Source organism: Drosophila elegans, unplaced genomic scaffold (genome assembly GCF_018152505.1).
Source record: "Drosophila elegans isolate 14027-0461.03 unplaced genomic scaffold, ASM1815250v1 contig_814, whole genome shotgun sequence".
Classification (NCBI taxonomy): Eukaryota; Metazoa; Arthropoda; class Insecta; order Diptera; family Drosophilidae; genus Drosophila; species Drosophila elegans.
Genome location: NW_024546167.1, coordinates 8,211,961 through 8,229,387, shown reverse-complemented (window position 1 = coordinate 8,229,387; position 17,427 = coordinate 8,211,961). Strand labels below are relative to the sequence as shown.

General features: G+C 36.5%; 1 protein-coding gene across 1 annotated transcript; it reads left to right on the top strand.

Annotated features, from left to right (window-relative positions):
- Positions 1-7,304: 7,304 nt before the first annotated feature.
- LOC108138063 lies at positions 7,305-7,908 on the top strand. The gene is made up of 2 exons (XM_017260039.1): positions 7,305-7,512; positions 7,564-7,908. The coding sequence occupies exons 1-2, from the start codon at positions 7,318-7,320 to the stop codon at positions 7,819-7,821; spliced, it is 453 nt and encodes a 150-aa protein (XP_017115528.1). The 5' UTR covers positions 7,305-7,317; the 3' UTR covers positions 7,822-7,908.
- The last annotated feature ends 9,519 nt before the right edge of the window (positions 7,909-17,427 follow it).

The window sequence follows — 17,427 nt, the reverse complement described above, 5'->3', positions numbered from 1 at the left end:
TGATGCCGAAGACACTGACAAAATCCAGAATGCCAAGCATTCATCATAGAGTTGGGTGCAGGGACGCAGTCTGCCGCCGACTTTTGGCGTCTGCATTTTTGGTTGGAAAATAACTAAGGCGAAATAAATTCCTGTAGCAGGGACGCAGTGTCGCCATCAACTTGACTTGCTCAAGTCAAGTGAACTGCAAGCCAAATGCTTTGTGCTCTCGTTTTTCACTCTTTTTTCCACAGGATTTCTTTGTACACAGCGTAAAGCGGAAGTTACCGGGTATACCCTTGTTGTACTCTGGGATATTTAAATTTTAAGAACCGAAAGTACATTCACAGAAAAAGTCATTGTAAATCCATATATTTTCACTTTGCATTAAATAAAGTATGTTACACTTGGAATAAATCAGTTTTAAATTAAAAAAAATTTAAATTGAAAATCCAATGAAAATTTTCTAAATTTGGAATATATAAATATGTTTATGAACAAAATTATATAAATTTGACTAGAAACGTTAATAGTAATAGCAGCCAAAAAGGTATCTTTCAGTTTGGTTACATTATTTTATTATTACTTTTTTTCCGCTGCTGCTTTTTGATCGCGCTTCCATGTTTGTTCTTTGTATCCTCGTTAAAGGTTTTTTATTCCTTATGTACAAAGCTTATTTGCAGACCCTGTCCCATCATTCTGCTCGGTTTTAATGCCAAAGCAATCGGCCCGTCACATATTAAATTTTTAAGTGGCTTCCGCTCCACCATCCAACCACTTCGGGGTGCAAAAACACCACAGCCAAGTGCGGTGCGTTAATGGTTCGTGCTACATTGCCCAGGCGAGGTCATGGTGGTTAAAGCTCAATGAGGTGTTGCCATGATTTAGTTGGCTTAGCTTACTTTAACATCCAGTTCCTGTTCCTTGTTGTGCCTGCGGTTGCATTTTGCGGTTGAGCAGAGATGAATGCAAAGCGGAAAAGGCATTGAAATGGGTAGCTTTAAAAATTAACTTTAAGCTCTGCGGTCAAAATTTATGATTTAAAATCTCTGGTCAAAGAATAGGACAAGGTCAAATTGCATTGGTATTATTATTGTAAAAATAATAATGGCCATGGTAGATGGTAATAAACGGTTTATAGATGCACATAGACCACAAATCTGCATTTTCAAATTTTTCTATACAAAACAGTAAAATTTAAGTAGGTAGTTAGCATGCTTTCTGCTGATTAATTTAATCAAAAAAAATTTTAAACAATACTTTCATATTCGCTGACGCACAACACTGAACGCATTATTCATTATATCGGTCAAAGAGCAGTCAAACCAGAACAAATTAAATATTTATAAATACAAAACGTATACATTTTGCAAAAGTAATGAACTATATTATTTTTTCCACGAGCACGGACCATCAACAAATCTGAAAAAGCAACTTAAATTTTAACAACTTTGACCTTCGGCTTCGGTTATAATAAATTGTGGGAGCCGAGAAAAAGTTTGGTGCTTGTCAGCGAGTTATCTATGTGTTGTGCTGTTGTGTTACTATGTATTTGAGTTTCCAGTGTTTTGAAAAACTTGCAACTGGCAAAACCCGAAAAAAAACTTTTCCCTCCTGCAGACATATCACTCTCTGGTGTTTATGTGTGTGTGTAATATATTGTGGTCAGTGGAGAGTTTCATCCTTCATCCCGCCATATCCCTTCGCCTGCACGGCTAGAAAAGTTTGCCAACAATGCCACATTAACACATTTGTTGAACGTATAATCAATTTGTAATTTGTAGCCGCAACAAATTCGAGGTATATAAGTTCAAAACAAACATGAGGCTGGAGGAGCACCGAAAAGGACGAGAAAAGTCCTTCAATCCGGAAAATTGGAAACTTTCATGTCAACAAGAAACCCTCACATAAACCGATAAAACTGGTGTAAGGAACAGCTAAACTTTACTCATATGGGCTGCAGAACAGAAAAAACCGAAATCAGTGCAAAAGACATTTAAACTTATGTTGTTAGTTTTTAATTTTCTTTTCAGAACATTTTAGAATCCAGTTGACCAGCAGATTATGTTATGGTTAAATATTCTGTTAATTGCCATTTGAAATTTAAATCAGCTAGTGTTTATATCTAAGAAAGTTTTTGATTTCCTTTTATTAAAAATCCCATCATATTTAGTTATTTAAAAGGTAATATCCTTATCCTTATCTTAATAATTTTCCATCAGAACTTATCACCTATCCCAAGAAACAACAATTGCACAACTTCATATAAATCACCTCCATCTCACTCAATTCTTTTCAATATTTCAATATGTTGACAAGGGCAGACTTTGACAAAGAATAAATAACCGATTCACAAATAACGTGTGACAACTTCACAAACTGATTTCAAAAAGTTTCATAATTTATATTGCTTTGTATATCCGTGTGCGGAATTCATCGCACATTCGAGTGTATAAATTTGAACATTTTCGCTTTCACACTTTTTTTTTGCACCCAAAGCGTGTGTTATGCAAATTGAGTGCAGCTGTTATCTCTTCGGCAGCCGCAAAAGAAAAAATAAATATAAATAAAGAAAATAAAAGGGAAGCGGGTGAAAACAGATAATGCATGATAAATGTGTGTAGTCCCCATATGCAAACACCCACACCTCACCCAAGTCAATGGCCACCAGATGACAATCGGGATAAAGAATCCTCCTCCTCACACTTTCTTGACAACATAAAGCGTCTTTTAACAGCCTGTGCTCCCCATTCAGGGCGCCCTCTTTATATGCAAATTTGCGAAAGGGTTAACTTTTGACTGAAGGTCAGTTGGCATTTTGTTCGACTTTTCCACAGTATATAATAGATTGTATATCATTTTTCTCCCATTCGGTTCTGTTCATTTTTAACGACAGAATTGATTGACATTTTGCACCCTCGAGGCGGCTGTATTCAATATTCCGAATAAACCGAAACCGAAAGATGAGTTTGTGTTGATAAACCCTTTAAGCCATTTTTACTTGATTGTTCTGCGGCAGAGAGAAACATAGGACTGTGGAGAGCAGATGGAAAATTATAGTTTATTTGGTCGGCTGTAGAAAAATTGTATCATATATTAAGATAAAACCTAAAAAAGTTATGGCATTTTTAATTATATGTGAAGTTTAGTTAATTTATTATAAGTAAATAACACAATCTTGTGATTTAATGGGATTTGAGATAGAAAAATTAAAAAGCGATTCGTTTACCCCTTATAAAAGATCCCATTTTAAATAGTCGTTTTAAAAAGTAATATCACAATGGCAATTTATCTAACTCGCGACTGTGAACTACTTTAAAGGAAATCGTCTATATATATCAATAACTCTGTTATTCCGCACTTGTCCAGCATTCATTTAGCAATGGTCATTTCCTTTCTAAGCCCATAAACCAGGCCAGGGAACCGGGCCCAGAACCGACTCGAACAGAAACCAAGGGCGAGGTGGACCACCTGTAAGCCGCTTGCCAATCGCTGACAGCCAACGCTTAACGTGAAAATCCCCTAAATCGCTCCTGCTGCAAACGAGTTTCGCCCTGGATCTGGCTTTAGCTTTGCCCCGGTGTCCGCATCTGTATTTGTATCTGTATTTGTATCTGTATCTGTGGCTGCCTCTGACCGGAACCCAATTGAATCGAGTCGCTCCTTTGGCGGACTTGAGGCTGCGCCGTTTGGCTTCCTGTTGCCATCGACAGAGAGGTAAACAAAAATGTTTTCATGGACACAACTAGGGGCATTAAGCTTACCTTACCAGAGGTAGCGGCGGTGTGGGGCAGATATCTAACTCTCTCTGGGGTATCATTAGCCCAGGTGGTTATAAATACTGTCTTCGTTGTTATTTGTTGGTCAGCCGCTAGCTAACCAATTGGTGAGTAATGTGCTTAGCCAGATTAATAGACCAGGGGCGACCCAGCTGCCTCACCAGTCGATTATAATATCTTATTGATGAATTTTGGCATAGTACAATTAAAACAACTATGTTTGTAACAGAAAATATTTAAGCTGCGAAATGTTTGGCTTCAAATTGTATAGCTTTTAGTACGAAACAGATTCTCTATTTACCCGATATTCCGAAATATTTTTGTAAACTACGCCAGGGAATTTCTAATTACATGCAACTTTTCGTTGAGCACCGAAATGGAAATCGGTAAATGAGAATTGTGAAACGGCTAAAACGAAATGAAATCATCAACAAAAGCATAATTCAATTTTACGGCCCGTTGAACGCACTAATGAATTATCACACAGAGTTCGATAGGACATAGTCATGGATTTATACAACTTGTATGCACACATCTAGATATTTAGATGGGCCATGGAAATCGCAAATAGTTTTGCTGTTTTTATTGCATTTCCATTACATTTTGGATTTTGTTTTTTTGCCCAATTCTGTATGCTGTTTGTCTGCGTGCGATGGTTCTTTGCCCGCTTATTTCGTTGTCGGTATTTTTCGCTTTCTATTTTTCCTTCACTTAATGAGTAATTTGATGCCAGACTGACAAAATATTTTGAAAATTCGATAAACTAGACGGCAAAATCTCGTTACATCTCAAGCCAAAAAAAAAAAATTAAGAGAAACAACATATGCTGGAATTCTTTTCAACAACCGCCATATTGCGATGGCTGAAAATTTCAAAGTCTCTCATTTAAAATTCAAAAGTAAACCAAATTTGTAAAGGCACAAAGACTTATACACTTTTTTATTAATTTTAATTTATACGTTCTTTTTAAAAACCATTTTTTTGTTATAAAACACACTTTAAAAAAAAATAAATGTGGAATTTTTTTTTAACAAGTTAATGAGTCACAAACATCCTTACAAAATGTAAATACTTTTCCTTTACATATATGTTAGAAAGACCAAAAAGTCCGCAAAAAGTTTTAAACAAGTAATTGAGGTTGAAAACAATCTGATATGAGCGTACCAAGGTTATTACTTTGCAGACGAGAGACAGATAATAAGCTGAAAAATAAGGAGAAAAACACGAGAATGGGTAAAACGTGTTAAAGGTTGTCTCCTAGTTGGTTGTAGTTTTTTTAACTGTTTTATGAAATTTTTAGCCGATTTTAATTTTGGTGCAGCATTAGAACGTACTTGCAATCACTAATTAAAAAAAATTTGTATGTTTTTAAATTTTTATTAAAAGTATTTGTGTAATTTATTGTCCTGGCGTTGCTTTCAATTCATCAATTCAACTATTGTTTATTCGAAATTTAATTGTTATACATCCTACTCTCTCACATTGGCCCGACTAATCATTTACATTTAAATTCACATTTCAGCTGAAATAATTGATGAGATACTGTTACTCTCTGGCTCCGTCCCTGTCTCATCCTATTTTTTCTTATACAAATTGTTAGTATTAATTCAATTATAAATGTTATGCATTTTCAAATAAGAATAACAATATAATAACAAATGCAATTTCTGTTAGTCATTTTTGTTAGTCTTCTTCAAATTAAGCTACTTTAAAGCTGTCTCGTCCCGAGAGGCCTAAAAAATGTTTAACGCAACATTTAACCAACGGATGTGCCCACCACACCATCAACTCAATGCCAGTATAACCCAAAAAAAGGGCATAAAAGTCCAATTTGGGGAAGGGATGAAAAAAGGGTAACTGAAAAGGCCAAAAAGCAGCTTTGATGTTATTGCCGCAAATTAGCTAGAAATCTTTTGCCTACAGGTCAGCGTTTGCCCATTCCCATTCGACTTGCCCTTATTCTGCCCAGGTTATTTTGGGCTTCAGTTTAGCCGATTATTTTTACGTACACCTGTGCGTAACAAATAGAAATTTGCCGAGAAAATAATTTAACTTCAATTGAGTGCGAGCATGTGGAGAATTTCAAGTATACCATAACCCGCTTCACAAATAGAAAAAGCACAACACATATAAAATAAAATACAAAGTTTTTGAGTCTCCGACTTTGGCAGAGTCCAAGCTCAAGTTAAAGCGGATTCCCATTTTGCTTGCCCATATTTTTGGCTCTGCCTTTGGGGAAGAGAAACAGCACATTTTTGCTGCATCAATAGTTCAAATACTATTTTATGCTTAGTTGATTATTGACTGCAAGTGGAAATTTACTTTTGCTTCATCGAGAAAGGACGAGGAAGACCGAGAGAATGTCTTTTTTGGGTTAAGTCTGGCATAACGTTAAAAATTGGCAGACGAAAGAATCTTGTTTGTTTTTCAACTTACACGGAAATTGTATTTTTGCTCGGCAAAAAAATATAAAAAAAAGTGCAAAACTGGCAAAACTTGAAAACAAATTGTGAGTGTCCATACATATAGCGTGCCTTTTTGGTACGATTTATCTATACATCTAAGCTTTTTATTTTTTTTGTAAACCTTCGTGTTTTGTTAAATCAGATTTATTCCCGTTTCATACTTTTTCTATTCTGTGTTTCAGCATTGTCAAGAATGCTTCGTAGTTATATGATAGACTGTTTGTTATGACATTTTTTATTTTCAATAACCAGTTTTTAATTTTAGATATGCTCTAACGATTTTAAGTTTCTATGGTATTCTCTTATTGGCTGCTCTTGTAACGAAACGTAATGAGAAGGAGTTTGCGTAACTTTAATCAAAATACAGCCATGTAAGGTAGCTTTGTGTAACTTATGTTTGGGCTTTACTCGATCCGATTCGAGTTATGTCCTTGTCTTCTCCCAGTTGTTTTCTAACAAAGCGAATCGCATTTGCGCTGCAGTCAAGTGCACCGCCACAGTATCCTGCACTTTTGTGGCCAGTGTGCAATGCTCTTTCCTTGCCATTCTATTCAAGCCTTTTCCATTCCATCCCTAACTAACCCACACTTCAAACTCTCGCTTTCAATGCGCTCTCCATGGAAATGCTGTTGCCGTACAATCTGGGTTAACGAAGGTTCTTAGAATGACGATTTTGTGGGTCGCAAAAAAAAATCAAGAAAATAGGACTCTTTGGATGGCCTTCCATTCCATTCCACTTTTTTAATTTTGGTTTTGTTGAGAGAGTGAAAATATATTAATTTTAAGTTATAGTGTTCTTTATTATAAGATTTGCAATATGTGTTTGATTATATTGACTTTGCAGTTAAAATGTAATACTTAGTAATGAGACAAAAATCTAGTTTTAATTAATCAAACAATTAAGTTATTGGTCACGATTAAATTAACTTTACTCTTTATTATTAATATATACGTAACACATATATAGTTCGTTGGAATGCAAGCTGATAAGATCCTGAGCACACATTTCTGAGAAGAGATAACGCTTTGCTCGGTATAAAGTCGTCATATGATTCGATGCAAGTCAATCGTAGCTCTGAGTTTCACAGAACATCATGTCACTGCACTGGGCATTGGAAGTTACTCTTGTGAGCTGCGTTATTTTTGGTACCGTCGATGCTGGATCATATTGTGGACAAAACAGAATGTTTGCGTGTGTACCTACTCGTTTTTGTTCCGAAAGTCGCGGCATACCATCAAATTACAATAAGCAGTGCTTCTCATTCGAAACTTGCTGTGATCTCAATAAAGTAAGTCCAAAGGAATATTTTTTCTACTTCGTAATATTTATGTATTTGCAGATCATTTTTGGGAAGCGTTACAGTGGAGGACAATTCCTGCCAGGTCCATACGATCAAAGTGTTTATACCAGTGAGCTTCCCAATAACACAGGTGGAAAAACATCAACCACAGTAGGGGAAAAATCTGTTACAGTTAATAGTAACAATCGTAATAATACAGGAAAAACTGCTACCACTTATAATCCAGGTCAGACTGCCTCGGCAAATAGTCAAATTCACAATAATTCGAAAGTACTGTTAAAGCAAGCCCTGTATTGACTAATACTCAAGGTTATATTAGTTTAAAATATTTTAGAATAAAATGTTCAATAAAGATATCCGTTACTCTGTTTACTAATTTCAAAATAAATATGTTTCAGCAGATAGTGCAGATGGTAATTTAAATTTGTTAAAGTTAATTTCTCATAAACTTACTTTTGATATAATTCGATTGCTATTTACATAATAATTAAAATCCTTTTCCTAGTTTACTACAGTAAAAATATTTTATTGAAACTCTCACATAAAATAATATATACTTATATTAACTAAAATAATCCAACTCAACTCAACACAAAAAAAGGCGGCACAAATCTTTTAATCTATTGGGGAAAGTGAAAGAAAGGTCTTGGAAAGAGAGGGAAAGTGATGGAGAGAAGGGACAGCTAGACCGCTGCAGCTGTCACCATTGACAGGAAGTCAAAAGTTGGCATCCCCCAAAAGCGGAACTGAAACTGACAGCAACAAAAACACTCACAGAGGCGCCGCAAGGACAGTCGATAAGAAAATCGTGGCACAACAAAAAATAAAAGACACAAATCTGAAAAAAAACGACAAAATTTGATTCTACAGACAACTAAAATATTTTTTACCCCATCCTTCGTAACCATCGAACCTAAGCCAGATGCTGAAAGCAAAAAAATCAAAATTTAATATAAAAAGGAAAAACGGAAAATAGGGGAAAGAAAATAAAAGGACCTTCCGAGTGCGTTTTCCAGCTGTTTCCCTTCGACAGGAATTTGTCACTGCTCCGTCTCATTCTTTCTCTGTCGCATTCTAAGCTTGTTTGCATGTGTTTCTCTGTCTGTTTGTGGTTCGTCCTTCCTCTGTTTTTATTATTGTTTTCAACAGGAAATTCGTTTCCGTTGTTGTTTTGTTTTCTCCGTATTTTGGTTACAAGTTTTTCTCCATTTTTCAATTCCTTCGACTGTCTGCGGCTGATTGGGAAAATCGCCAGACCTAAAGAGGAAAATCTTTGAAGAGACTTTAAAGTAAATGCATTAGCTTACCTTAACTAAAATTAATCAAATTTTCTCTCTTATAAGCGTTTTCTAAATCCTATTAAAAGCTTATAAGTAATTGCAGTAAATAAGTTTGTAAAAGAAATCTAAACCAAACCCTTGACAAAAATGCATATATATATATATTTGTTAAGAAATGCTTACATTTTAATCTTATAAATCTTTCAAATTATTTTATATATACATAAGTCAGCCTTGCCTTCAATTAAACCAATTTATTTTTGGTCAACTTATTTAACAAAATGCCGGTAAAAAAGAGAAAGCCGCTGTGAGGCAGAATCTCAAGCTCATTAATTTAACTTACCGAAAAAAGGAAAGAAAGTGTGTGTTGGTTGGGGAAATTCAGGCCAAGCAATACAGAGATAGAAGACCAGAAACAGGATGTGCGGCCAGGTAAGAGAGAAGGCGAAAACAGCACGAAGAAAAAGTAGCACGGAAGCGGATTTTCATTCAAGGTAAAAGCAATCAATCAATATTCATGAAATCAGATTTAATTTTAAGCGCATTTAAGTTGCCAGCCAGAGAAGGACGCCACCACCTCCTCCTTTTCCCCATCCTCCCACAACGCCCACAAATTTCTTCTTGGTAATGATTCAGCATGAAATTTCGGGTGACTGAAGAAAGGCAAGAAACAACAAAATCAGCAGCAGCAGCAACGGCAAAAGCAAAAGCAACAAAAGAAAATCAGTAAAATGAAACGTTGTCGACGTCAAAGCAAATGAAACTGAAGATGAGGCCAGAGAGAAATTTCGGACGAACATCATTAGAAAGTTACTGGATTTTGGTCGGAGCTGGGTGGCTATATATATCCGACCTTGCTAATTGTATGACAACAGACGGGGGAGTTGGAAGGTGGGTGGCACCTGAGCATGGCCACCTTTCCTCCCCTCAAGTAGCTGCGCGCATAAAACTAAGCTGCCAATTCAATTTCGTAATCAGAGTGGCATGAAAAATTAAATAAAACATGCAAATAAAATTATTACGCATAATTTGTGTTCACAGGGGAGATGAAGGGCTCAAGGTTGATTTGGGTTGGCAACACGATTTTCGCGCGAGTTCGGCGCAGAGGAAGTGATTTTATTTTTTTGGGGATCTTGAGTGATTGGCGGTTAGAGGGATCCCTTTGGAAGCCACTTTATACTCTTGAAAAATGATTATCTGTAAAAAATCCCAAAATGATTTTAGTTTTATTAACTTTTGTTTTATAATAACCATCTTCTCTATTGCAAAAAAAAATTTAGTTCCAATAATACTATGAACAGGTCTAATCTTAAGGCCCTTTATATTTAAATACTTTTTTAACTAAATTTAAATTAAAATGTATATATTTTTCCTTATTTAAAAAATTTAAAAAAGTTATTAATGTATTTGATAACATACTCAAATCTTGCAAAATAACAAGAACACAATAAACACTCAATTCAATATGATTTTCTTATATTTTTTTAAATTAAGTATATGTTAAATCTGTTAAAAAAGAAAGGGTGGACAAATTTTTCATTTATATTTGTTTTCTTTTTATGTAGTGAAAATCCCACAATTTTTTGTTGGCTGAGCTGTGCTTGACCGAACGAAAGGCAAGAGTTAATGAAGTCTTTAATTAAGTTGTTTTTATATAACCGACATGTATGGTTGTATGCAAAATGCGAGTGTGATACTTGTGTGTGGTAAGGCTTCGGTTGTTGAGGCCAAAACTATTAGCAGTATGTCGGGAAAATAAACCAAAAGTTCGAGAGTAATGAGATCGTAACGGAGCAGATTTCACTGAAAGTCTAATGGTGGGGGGCTAATCTAACATGTGCATCTGGAAATTGAGGTTAGGGGGAGCAGGGCGTAAACCCTTGTACCGCCTCATTTTTCACAAAACATTTTGCCGTCGCTGACCTTTTTCTGGTCTATATACTCCGTTTTTCATCCATTCCCCCTTAATCGACCATTTTATCTCTCCCAGAGATTTGTAAATTTGTGAAGCATTTTTTAATGTGCTTAATTTTATTCCAGCTTCTGCCGCTGGATTCGGTGTTTCCCTGTTTCGGTTTGAACATGTGTTGCTGGACAAACTTTTTCATTGTTGCCGTACATCACACAAGCGGCTTTATTGGTCAGCAGGGGTTAAAGTAGCCGAGTTAGTTTGTCAGCCTTGGCATTAAAACCCATGCACCCCACCGTTCGCCTCATTTCCATCTGGCAGAGCTGCTGCGCCGCGGGTTATTTGTTGGGTTCAAAGTTCGGGTCTAGTCTGGTCGCCCTGGGATCGAGGATCGGAGATTGGGGGTTGGGATTGCGGGTCCGAGTTCGGAACCGGGTCTGGTTCTGTGGGTCCCCGGGTGGGCGATGCCCCCATGCTGTCGCACCATTTTTCGCTTATTTAGTGGTCTAATGGGGCATAAGTGTGATTTGGCCAGTGTTTAATGAGCTTTTCACTTTTTCCCTAGCAGTTTGAATTATTTTATTTCCATTTTGGATTTGAAGCATAAGTTGGTTGACTGAATGATAGTGCCACTTGGGAAGGAGCTAAATATTTTTGTTATTTTATTTTGTCTGGTTCTGTGGGTCCCCGGGTGGGCGATGCCCCCATGCTGTCGCACCATTTTTCGCTTATTTAGTGGTCTAATGGGGCATAAGTGTGATTTGGCCAGTGTTTAATGAGCTTTTCACTTTTTCCCTAGCAGTTTGAATTATTTTATTTCCATTTTGGATTTGAAGCATAAGTTGGTTGACTGAATGATAGTGCCACTTGGGAAGGAGCTAAATATTTTTGTTATTTTATATTAGCTATGAATCTGTTTTGTACATGCAGTTTTTTATTTTTATTTTTTTTATTCATTTATTTAAATTATTCATTAGTTCAGTATTCAAGCTATCAAAAAGGTTTCCGAAACAAAAAAAATCCATTTAAAATTATAACATAAGCACTTTTTTCTAATCGATGCTTTTGTTATGGGCAAGATTTTGTCAGCTTATAGAAATGTTTATATGTTTATGTTTTAGTAATGCCGATATGGCTAACAAAACATAATAAATGGATATATGGTCAATAAAATGCACATGCACTATTGAATATAATCAATGCATAAATTATTCCATATAGTCAAGTAGACTATATCCGACTATCTTAACCAAAATGAAGTCTCCCAGCATCTATAATTCTAATTGACATTTCCATATACCGTCCAATATAACTACCAAGATAAATCCACGTGTTTGTTTAAGCATAATCAAACCAAACTCCCCAACCATCTTTAATTCAAATTAAAGTTGGCATTAACGTATGATAAGCCTAATATATCGACCAAGATAAATAGCATGAAAATCAAAAATTCTATCAAATTTCGGCATCCCCTCCTGCATTCACTTTGAGCCACCTCAATGAGAACAGACTGAGCCACGACCCACTTGGCCGTACTCGTATCTACTTGGCCCAAAAGTGCTGCTGCGTGTCCGGAGCAGAAAAGCAGCCCGCAACCTATCACAACATTTACTAAAGTACGTAACTCGACTCGAATCCAGACGCGACTTGGAATCGGGAATCGAGAATCGAGAATCGGACTCTGGGCACTGCGCTCTGGGTTTTTGGGCATGGACATGGGCATGGGCTGTTACCAGAACAAAAGTAGTAGGTCAGTGGGAAATGTGTGGCCAAGAGAGATATTCGTCAAAGGGAAAATGGCTCAGTGGAAGAGAAAGAGACATTCCTGAACTCGGAGCTTTTGCGAGTATTTCGAATTCGAACTGAAAATGTCCCACAAAAGTGGGAATTGGTCCCAAGAAAAGCAAACGCTGGGAAATGTTAGGATTTCCTTAATGTTAACTAAAAGGCACGGCGACCACAACAAAGAATGTTAACATTCAGATAAAAAACATAGTTTAAGTAGACCCACAAAAATAGGAGAACATAATTTCAAATTCTTAATTGTCATAAAGATTTTGATTGGGCCAAAAAACCTAATTTACCTAATAAAATTAAATATAATTGCTGGTTACCTTGAAATTATAGACCTTATTAAGTCTATGAATACTTAAACATTTTATTTAAGTGTTAAGTGTTTAAGTGTTTTTCCAGAGCAGAGTTGTTTTACTATTGGTTTGTAGTTTGAGCGCTTCGTTTTTTAATGAATCACTTTTTTATAAAGTTTGCGCCTTTCTTTTCCTATTGAAAAACGTTCAATTTCAATTTGTATACCCCTTAGATGTAAAGAATTTACTGTGGTAGAGGCCATGCAACAACCCATCAGGTATGGAACATTGACTGTAATCTAAGCAATGAGAAGAGGGTATTTAGTGGTTGATCCCTTGGCTGTAATCGATTTTTTAACTTGATTGAAGTACTCCTTTCTTAATCAGCAAAACAAACCTCGGAGACTCTTTGGGAAATACCACCTGATCTCAGCGTAGGCATGCAGCTGTGAAAGGCCTTTGCCGTAACTCTATACCGTACACGCTAATATTTGCACTAATTTGATTAAAAGCATTTTAATGGCTTGAAGACTTGGCTGCCTCGCAGGTGAACGCTCGCACATTCGTTTTGTTTGGCCTGCCGGCGAAATCTCTCCGGAAGTTTAGCCTGCTGCAGCGGAAGTACACACCCCCACTGGTATACAGTGAAGCCTCTACTCACTCCCCTAAAATGGCCGCCCATTTAACGCATGTGTTTGCACGCCACAACTTTCCAATCCCCCAAGTCGAAGAAGCCTTGCTTGGTCGGCGAATACGCCAAGGAATTTTTGAAGCCCGATGGCGATGCTTTACGGCAGCTGGAATGGTACGGTTGGAAAACCCATGCCCAAAACTCAACTCCAAGGAATGTTCACTCGTCTTTTCTGGCTTCTATTTTTTTTTTTTTTTTGTACTTTTGGTGCTCTTTCTTGTGCTTGGGTTTGGGTTTTTGCGCCATTTCAGCAGAAAACTCAACCAACTCGCAGCCCAACCAAAAAGGCTAAAGTTCAAATGCAGCAGCAGCAGCTCTGCCATTTCACCTGACTGCAAGAAAGTTTTTCATTTGATTTTTCACTTCCCATCCATTGAGGTGGTGGTGGTTGGTTTGAGGTGGAAAACATTTTTCTGGTATTTTGGGTTGGGTTGCCTGCGGGCCGCCCCCTTTTCCCTTCCCTACTTATCGTTTTAGCCGAATGTTCGAACTGTTGGCATTGGATTACTTGCGGATTTGTCCATGTCGTTATTTCGCCGGTCAGCCCCCTTCTGGCACCGCCTTCACTGCCCCACCACATCCCCTTTCGATCGTTCTCATTACAGAACAGGAACAGGAACTAAAACAGGAGCAGGCAGGATAAGACCCCACTGCGGGAGTCCGTCATACTTTATTTGTTTTCCCAGCTAAGCGCAGAAGTTCAGCCATCAACCAAAACTTCAACTGCAGCGCAAAGTCAAATTTCTGACCAGATCCGAGACCCAGTAAGTGGCGTCAAACTTTCAAAACTGAGCGTCTTGGCACTTTTGCATATTTCCACCGAGGAATACGGAAGGGAGGTGCCGAAATGGTTGGTTGCCCAAGGATCGTTGGAGGAGGAGAACAGCCTGGAACATTTGCTTAGCCAGAGCGCAATTTAAATACTCTCGAAGAGAACAAAAATTGAAATATCATTTAGCAGACAACTAATTTAATACGTCAACTAACTGATCTCTGTACTGTGTGAGTAAATGAAAAATCATTGTATAAGGTTGAAGCTTTGAAATAAAATAAATTAAATAAAAAACGTTGTTTAAACTCAAACTTTTGTTTAGTGCTAAACAGTTAATCCAAAAATAAATCAGGCCAAATTTAACATATTAAATAAAAAATGTTAATTAGATCGATATAGTTGGTAAATTGTCTTGACAAAGCCTACTTTAAAATCCTATACTACGAATAATGTTGAATCAAATAGTAAAAACATTTAAAATGTATGTTTTCTTAATATAATTATTTACAAAAAGGTAACTTTAAGTGCCGGCAAGCCTTTTGGTAAAAGCATAATGCTTCTGGGACGCTGGACATTGGTGGCCTTACCCGTTTATTTTTATTTCCTCAGACATCGTTTATCAGAGGTCTGGTGCTGTCTTCGCTCGGCTGCATCTTTCTTTTAAACACTTACTTAAGTGGAAATTTATGTTGTTTTTCTAACCGTTCTTAGGAGCTGCCAGGCTATTGGTGCGCAAATGTTGCATTTGATATGTGCCAGACAAGGGACCTAAGCGCAAAGTCCAAGTCTTGGCCATTTGTTGTTGCACCCGCTGCATACCCACACCCACACCACACTCCTACGCAGATAAAGAATTAAGTATCTGTGTGAACGTAAAGACAAGTTGGCAAAGTTAAAGTTTTGCTTTAACAAGATAAAACGAACCAGCATAAAAAACTGTGGCCAAAACTTTTTCCACAGTAGTTGGAAAAAATCGACTAAGAAATGCAGGAGAAAAATGCTTCTTTTAAAAAATGAATTGGAAAAGACCAAACACATCATCAAAATAATTGGTTAATTTAAGGTTATCAATGGAAATAAATTATGCATACTATGCGAAGTTTATCGGCGTTTTTCGTTAATAAAGTTCCGAGGAAAAAACACGAAATTCCACTCACACTACACAGCATTCCATTTCACAGGTCGTTCGGCCGGTACTTAAAAAATAACGAAACACGATCTCAACTCATTGAAAATAAAAGTTGCACAGAAAAAAAGCGCCAGTAAGCTGACAGTCATCAGACAATGCTCCAAAAGTTACCCTCTTCGGCGGCAGGAACAGCTGAAACAAAAACATCGTCATCAGCAGCGGCTGGGAAACTGCTAAAACGAATCGCGAAACAAAAAGCAAACAGCCGAAAAAAATCACAAAACTTCACACAAAAAGCACTCAAAATATTGTTGATTATGCCAGCACAGACACAGCGGCAGGCAAACTCACAAAAACAACCTAGCCGGTTCCCAATATCGCATTCAATTTTTTTTTGCTATATTTCAGCTTTTTACTTAGAGTTTATCTTTAGTAAATCTTTAAAAAAAAAAATCTTCATTATTTAATTACATGAAATAATAATAACTTCAAACTGCCTAATAAAATATAAATAAACTAGCAAGAATTCAACTTTCTAAATCACATTTTATTTTGGTAATCCTAGCTATTTTAATACAACATGCAGTTTTCGAATAGAGCTTCTTAAAATCGTCAGCTTATGTCTGAATTTGTCTTTTGTTACCAACTTTATATATGTTGTTAAAAGCAACTTTAGTGTTTTAAATTTTTAATAAATTTTGAAAGGTGTGTTGACCACATTTAATTTAATAATTTAAAATTTAATAAAGCTTAAGCTTAAAAAGAGTTTAGAAAATTCGGAACCGAACTGATAGTCACAATTCCGAGTGCAAGTACAACACCAGCAAAACGGTCGCAATGAACGTCGTCATATGGTTCTATTCCCGACCCCTTTTTTCCCAATGAGTCCCTGCAACCATAAAAACAAAACTGAAAAGCACGGCCGTAATGTTTTTTCAACGTCCGCACACTCGTTACTTTTTTCACATTTTTTTTTTAGTGTCTTCGGTGTTTAGTTTTGGGTCATTGCGCATTGCTATTGTTTTGCCAGGGAACGGGGCATCGGCTGCATATTTGTTCTGCCGCCTTCGCCCCAAAATCCACTTAGTTAAGGGGCGTTAGTACTTGCAGAGCGATACTGTGCACTGTCTCGTTATCCATTGAAAACTTTGCCTGTGTACGAATTCTGTTTGCATTTCTTTTTTCGGCCTTTTTCCATTTTGAGAGGGTACTCTTTCCAAACAATGATAACTATGATTAGGTGAGAGGCATGAATGTTAGAAAATAGAGAGTATTTTAATAACAGAACAAAGAATTAAATAATAAAGTAAACTTAGAATATAGGAAAAAAAAAGTTATATAATTTTTAATTTTAATTTAATTTTTTTTCATAATTTCCATTCAAGTATTGATTTATTTTAAAACGATTTCCTGATTTCGATTACAAAATATATTGTTTTAAAATACAAATATTTTAAGATTGTTTGAAAAACACTTGCTTAAAATGTAAAGTAAAGACTTGAAATTGAAAATTGAAAGTATCAAGAGTATCAAACATTTGCCTAAGCATTTTAAAGCCGTCTTTTTGTGCACTTTTCCGCATAACAGTAATTGCTGCCATCATGTTTTGAAATATGTGGGGGTTCGAGTGTATCGGCCTACATGTATTTGTTTGGGTGTGCGGATAAGCATGAGTGTGGGTGTGTAGTGCTCCTTGAATTGCATTGTGATAATTGTTGTTGGCTTTGCCTCGCCGTTTTCCCCTTCTCCAACCTTAAAACCAAGCCCTTATCAGCCCCATCCACACCTGTTTCGAATTCACTAATCGCCGACAAACTTGATAAGCTTAAAACTATATTTTAAGCCTTTTGTTTGGGCGGACTCTTTAATTAAAGCGGAAGTTGAGAAAGCTTTTTAGAGTTTCGGACCCGTCAACGTAGTTAGAAAGCCAACTTGGCTTTTAATGACTTTGACTTTTAATTTCATTAAGCGCACCTAAAAAGTCAACTCTATGTTTTGCACCTTCCAACCCTTCATTGCTATAACTTCGTAAAAT